Here is a 7,225-nt window from a genome sequence, read left to right as displayed (position 1 = left end):
TATATATATACTATATATATATATATATATATATATATATATATATATGTGACATTTTTCAAAATATTATTGTCCGACACCCGAATGATAAATTTGGATGCAAGAAATTCATGTTTTGACATTTATTCGAAAAACATCATATATCTGAAATAAGATCAGACTTAGAACATGAATTTCTTGCACTTAAATTTATCATTTGGATTTGCGTGCTGGACAATATTATTTTGGAAAATATCATAATGTTAATTGTCATAACATAATAGTTAGATTGGCGTTACACCTCTCTCATATGCTTATAGCATAGCGCACGGTAATTATTCAATTGCCACAAGCATATAGGATTTATAGTTTTTAATGCCGGTTCCGAACGACGGATTTTTCGAGAGATGTTTCTGTGGACAAAGATACTCTCGAGAGGTTAGCCTTTTCCGAAAGAAGACACGAGCGTAAATATTTTCTAAATATTTTGATTCCTACTGGGATCGAACTCGGAATCTCTGGTAACGATAGACCAATGCGTTGTCTGCTATGCTACTATGTTCGCGCTCGAAGCATTTGACAATAGAAAAACAGAAGGAATTGATAAAGAAGAACGAGACTAAAATAAACACAAAATAAAGAATATACCGAAAATGCAGAATGCTCATTATGTTCGGTATTGTTACCTTTAAAAATAGGGATGCACTGGATATGCGGGAAGTATCCGATATCCGGTATTATCCGGCACTTTTTTACTATCCGACCAGATAGCTGGATGTCATTAATATCCGGTTGAAATTTGACGTTATTAAATTGTTAATTTTTTCTTATACAAATGTTTTAGAAAAAAGTAAATACGTAATTAATATTGAAAATATGATATCTCAAAATTTTAGAAGTAAAAAAATTGAAAGATTGCGTGTTTACCATGCTATTATAATTATTTTTTTTTAGCGAATTGGTAACAATGTTATTTATTGTACATTTTTTAACGGTAATTTTTTTAAGTACTTAATGGCAATAAATATGATCGTTACTTTTGTCGTTACTTTGTATACATACAATACATAAGTGGAACGTGCATAAGCGAGTTTAAAAAAAAATAGTATTATATAAGAATATTATAAAAGAGTGTTCGTAACATTAACGATTGAATCTCTATAAAAAGTCATCAAAATTCGGTGAAAAATAAAATTAATAACAAATTTTAATAATAGCAAACTTTTTACAATAAATAACGAGTTAAGGTAACAAGTTACTTTTAGAGATAACTTTGCCAACTCTGCTGAAAAGTTACATTTCTAGGATATTTTGCTAAATCGTTTAATAAAATTTGAGCGATAGTTAAAGATATATAATATCATATGTATTTTTTAACAAAATGAAAAGTTATGTTAAAAATAAAAAGTTATTTGCTACAATGTAATAATACACATGTGTGACCGTAGATTATGATACATATAATAAATAAAATAAGGAGCATTCTCTTGTGCACATATAGTGCTATCAGTAAAAATTAGCTTTAGCCGATACTATAAGCTCGTCGATAGTACTTTCTCTTATAACATTCACTTTTATACGGAAGATATGAATTTCAAATTTCAGTCACATTTTACAGAGACTATACACCTGATACTTTGAAAGCTGAAGTACTTTCGAAATATCCTCGATCTTACCACATCGTCGTCAAAACCCTGAAGCTGCTGATCCGGAAGTCTCTCATAAACCACTCTACCCAGACCACCGTTGCAGGTTGTTTGCGCTGAAACTATATAATGATTTTCTTAGCACCTGTTTATTGGCAACGTGCGATAGATCCTGATTTTACTATTTATATATTAATTTGTGTAGAAAGTACAGATTATTATTTCCTTTTCGCATAAAATTTAGGCTACTTCCTCTAGTCAACAAACACGCTCGCGCGTTCTTTGATTTTATCAGATATGTATTTTCATGTCATAAGTGGCACGGATAGTGACACAATACCGACCAACAGTTTCGTAAGTTCAACATGACATCGTTCTGTATCCTCCGAGCTGTTCCCTCACATGTTCGCAGAACTATTTAGTTACGTATGAATTCCAAACATATTTTTAGAATACAATTGCCGCGCTGAATAAAATATCGAAAAGATGTTTTTTATCTTAATTTTAAGCAAAAGTTATTATTAACTTGTAACGATTACTTCTTAATATTTCAATCGTTATATTAATTAATTTAAAATAAATAATTAATGAACTTATAATTATATCATATTTAATTAACGATAAACATTTTTAAAAAAGCATTTAAATTCTTTTCCCCAATTCTGTTGATTTTTAAATAAAACTTATTGAAATCGAAAGTAATGTATATTGAATATATGTATATTGATAATCTATTGATATCTATTAAAAGACTTCTTACATTAATTATATGGAAAATTAAATCTCGATAGAATAAATTAATTTTCACATATAATGTAGCTTATAATGTGGTAAACAAAAGACGTCATAGGCACATAGCTCAATAATGAATAATTGTTGAATTATGGTGCATCAAAGGTGCTTTCTTACAAGTTTTGTATATATTTTATATTATCTTTGATCAGTCATAGCTTTACACACCCTGTCTATTATATAATACATTATAGCTTCAAAACTATTCATTATTGAGCCTTATTTTTGTGATATCTTTTATTCATCACATTATAAGTTATATTATATGTGTAAACTAACTCCAATTTTATAAATGAAAATCCACTCATTTCAACTCAGTTTTCCATATAATTTGAATGTAAGATCAATTTTTTGACCTAAAATAAATTGTAAAAAAATTTTAATTTATTACGTTCTTACCATTGACCAATAGATCTAGCACGATGAGTATCCAAATGAATGGCAGCATATTAATTGATCTGTGAACTTTCCGCATCATGATATTGAAATGTACGGATTACTATGTCGCATACATGCCAATCGCTATTAAGCTCTGAAAATGAATTATTAAACATATTTGATACTTAAAAGAGAAGAGATATTTTTTACAATTTATATTTATTACAAATTTTTGTAATTTTAATTTTGATATTACCAAATATACGTTATTACAAAAATAAATTATTTTGTATTATTTTCTATAAAATTACCATAGTAGAAATTGCAGAAATAGAAATTAAGAATGGTTTGAAAATTGTTTCTTGTTTCGAAAGGAGAAGAAAAATTTAATTTGTGCGAGATGAGAATTGTTTTTCTAAGGGGTAGCTTTGTATTGAAGTTTAATAATGCAAGAGATCTTGAAATTATTTACGCAACAGACGAAAAGCTATACGTATTTTCCATGTGTATTTTTCTTTTATGAAATAAATGTTGAGAAAAATATTGAAACTGGTTATATGTACCACGAAGGCATATGAAATATTTAAAAATTCCTACTGCATAAATATTTTATTTCACATTTATATAATTAAGAAAATATTTTTAATTAAAGGAATTCATAAAAATATGTTTATAAAAAATATATGTATGAAAAAAACAGATAGAGTAATTATTGCTTAGTTATTTTTGAAAATCATTCAAATGTTTCACCTATTATTTCCCTGGAGGGCTAGGTGTAACGGACGCAAATCCAGTTTTTGTTCCTTATATGAAAAAAAGATACATGAAAAATCGGAATACAGATAAAACTACTAGCGAGTACCATTTGTTCTGATCGATGAACGTTTGTACGTATGTACTCGAGATACGTGGGGACAGGCGTGTATTAAACTTTATGGAATTCCTGACGAGCACTCACCCTGAACACTACTACACACCCTCGCACGCCTATATACATACGTAGCTGCCAAAGGATCAGCACACGCTCGTAAGGGCAACGAAGCGTGGTTCCAACTTTCAGGCATTACATTATTAGCCGGTTGCTATTATATGTCCGGTTATCGTGATTGATGTAGGAGAGCGCGAGTTCAATCATCGGAAACGAAAGAACGAGCAGGTCATCTTCATATGCAATGATTTCTCCATTTCATAACATCGAAAATCGAAAGAAAAAAGGACAAACGTATGTATGCGATATATATATATATATTTTTAAAAATAATTTTATGAATGTAATTATGAATCTATCAAAACAATTTCAGGCCTTATATACTTTCACAATTTGCTTGCAAATCAGTGTATTATATTTTTACATTAATTTTTTACATAATGTTTATGATATTTTTCAACATACTCGTCTTATATTAAATTAATACAAAAATTTGGATAAACTGTTTCGAACATTAAATTATTTACATAATATTGTCTTATTAACTATAAGCTCTCTCTACAAAGTATGATAAGAACATTAACGTTATTCGGCTTTATTGGTCTACAATTTCGAAAATATCGCGCTCGAGCTCAGCGAGAGCCCATATATAGCATCACCATAATAGGATGTTTATGATATCGACAATGTATCGTAAAGAGGTTTTCTATTGTCAGGGTAATTTATGTTTACTCATTGATGCACAAGCGTACTTGTTCGTAACGAGTATCAATTACTATAGCCGCGGCTCGTCCACCGATTGTATCCATCGTGCAGCGCTGCTTATTAATCGCGTTATAGTTTATCGCCTCGGTAATTGCGTCTGTCACCGACAACGCAGTATAAAAGCTTATTCTGATGTTAATATCATCGGTCGCGTGAGAAAATTATGGTGCTCGTTCGTAATAATTCGCATAATATTGCCCGTGCGAAATTACATTTCTGCAATTGTCCTCATTGGATTGCCGGATTTATGACGTACTGCTCGCCGTATGCAAATTATTTCGGGAAATTACTCGAATTAAGATAATTAAACATATCATCAGACACGAGTGTGGCAGCACCAATTAAAAACATCGTGAAAGAAGATATTAAAAGTTTCCTTTACTTTAAATAATCGCGGGAAATGGTTTTAATTTTTGCTGCCATTGTAAAATTTTATACTGTTACAAAATATTAAAAATTTTCATATTACCAAATATTAAATATTTTATATAATAATTGAATTTATCGTGAGAACGCGCTACTAATTATAGGTATAATACACTGTAAAAAAAAATGAAATATTAATTTTAACTTAAAGATGTTTAGTGGAGACTTTCTGAGATATACAAAAATGTGAAAATTAACATAAAAATTTAATTTTAATTTTAATATTTTTTCATGTCTTAGAAAATTCACTATACACTACGTTTTTAAGTTAAAATTAACATTTTATTTTTTACAGTGTACAGACTGCACATTTCCTGATCTCAGCATCTGTTAGAAAGAACTAAATCATATCAGCCTCTCTCTTCAACTATATGTGTATTTTAAAGAGAGATATAAAAAAATAATAAGATAAGTATTGTTATTGAACGCTTTAGGATCTTCTGAAGTACTAAGATAATCCATACGGAGTTATAATATAATTGTTTACTTACATAGAAAGAATAATTTTGCTAAATACAAGACTGTAATTTTAAGAAAAAAGAGAGAAGGAAAACGCGCGATATGATTCAATCTATCTTTTTTTAGACTGATAATGACAATTTCATACTAAGAAAAATGTCTGACTGGATTAATTGGAATTTTGTTTGAAAATAGAGGAATCAGAATTTCTGGTTAAAAATCTATCAAAATTCTAATTGAGATAATCGGAATTCTGATTGATATATCAAAATCTTCTAGCGTCCATTTTCAACTAGATATTTTTCTCAGTATAAAAATTTATTCTTAATGCTATGGCAGAACAAAGAAACTTAGCAATAAGAAGTAAGTAGTAACCAAATCAACATTGTAGATTTGCTGTTATTTAGGTTATTGCCTTACGTTTCTACTGTACGATTGATCGATTCGTTTGCTGTTTACATCTTACTGCCTTATGGTAGGAGCACAAAATCTTGCATAATGCATAATGCGCAATGCATGAAAAATGTACCAATCAAAATTCTTTATTTCCTTTTCATAAAATAAAAAAAAATTTTGATTGGTTGATTTTTTTTTGCCTTATGCGTTATGCAAGAATCTGTGCTTCTTTCCTCACGTTCTTTTCGAATAGTTTTTATTAAATGTATGCTACTAATACTGTAACTGATAAACTGATTAATACTGTAACTGATAAACAAAAGAGAAAAATGAGTCATTCAGGAGAATAAAAGACAGTTTAAAAATCATTGTTGATGCAATTCATAATTTGGGTTTTGGAAAGCTTACTTTCCGTAGTTGCTTTTCATTGCGAGCTTCCACCGCAGGATCTATTGTTGCGGTGCTTTGAACTCTATTGGTACGCGGATGGTATTGTTGCGTGCGTACTCGTGTCGAACAGGGAATGAATTCGGTCATTGTTGTGTGACGTTCATGTTAATGGAACTTTTGCACGCAACGACAAATTATTATCTGGCAATGTGCCATTCTGTTCGGATTCGGGCACGACGAGATGCTGAGAGTGAGATGACAACGCATCCAGAACCTTTGAGATCCGGCTGAGATCTTCTGAGCCATTGAAAATCATTACCAGTAAAATACGATCGCGGCTATGCAAAAGATCGTGGAAAATCAGTAATACTCGCATCGAACAATTGCGTAATGATCTCTTGAGTAATTATCATAATTACAGCATAAATACAAACGTGTACTGCGCTCCAACGCGTTAATTGCGCGATACGTCATTAAAATAATTAATTTTGAGTAATGCAGTCATGCGAGTTACTTTATCCTTATATGGATACATAACTATATGAATGATGTTCCGTAAAAATATTTTTCTCTACAAAGAAAGAACGGTTTTATTAAAATATTTAAAAATTTAGCTATGTAGATATAGATTTAAAAATAATTTTGTTAGACGTTAAAATAATTATGTAAGATCCTCAAGCTGATTGTCAGTGTCAAAATTTTTTGTAATATTGTTTATTATGTTTAAACATCTTACATAATTATTTTGATAATCCAATAAAATTATTTTCAGGTTTGTATCAAGCTAAATTTTTAGAATTTTAGCGAAATCACTCTTTGCTTGTGATAAAGGAAAATTGATCATCATGATGAATTTACTAAAAAATCATTATTTACTTATATGAGCTCATATGAAAGTCTTACGTTTTCATGAAATGAATTTTTCATCTAGAATTGCAATTATCGATTCAATAAATCTTCTTTCGAGGAAGAGATAACGGAACATGAGGGTACTGGTAAAATAAATTCACTCTCACGAGCGCGGATTTAATCTTTTGCCTGTAACATTCTCTTAAAAAAAAAGCTA

At 29.7% G+C, this 7,225-nt stretch overlaps 1 protein-coding gene across 1 annotated transcript in view; it reads right to left on the bottom strand.

The window, feature by feature from the left end:
* The window catches only part of LOC105618283, a 15,388-nt gene extending 12,496 nt beyond the window's left edge, over positions 1-2,892 (bottom strand). Inside the window, exons 1-2 of the mRNA XM_012199823.1 lie at positions 2,817-2,892; positions 1,656-1,747 (exon numbers count right to left, since the gene is read on the bottom strand). Coding sequence (XP_012055213.1) covers positions 1,656-1,747; positions 2,817-2,892 — 168 coding nt within the window. The remainder of the gene's footprint in view (positions 1-1,655; positions 1,748-2,816) is intronic.
* Between the last annotated feature and the right edge of the window lie 4,333 nt (positions 2,893-7,225).

The sequence above is a fragment of the Atta cephalotes genome (assembly GCF_000143395.1).
Source record: "Atta cephalotes unplaced genomic scaffold scaffold00016, whole genome shotgun sequence".
Lineage (NCBI taxonomy): Eukaryota > Metazoa > Arthropoda > Insecta > Hymenoptera > Formicidae > Atta > Atta cephalotes.
Note: the sequence above shows the minus strand (reverse complement) of the source record. Positions and strands in the feature narration are given on the sequence as shown.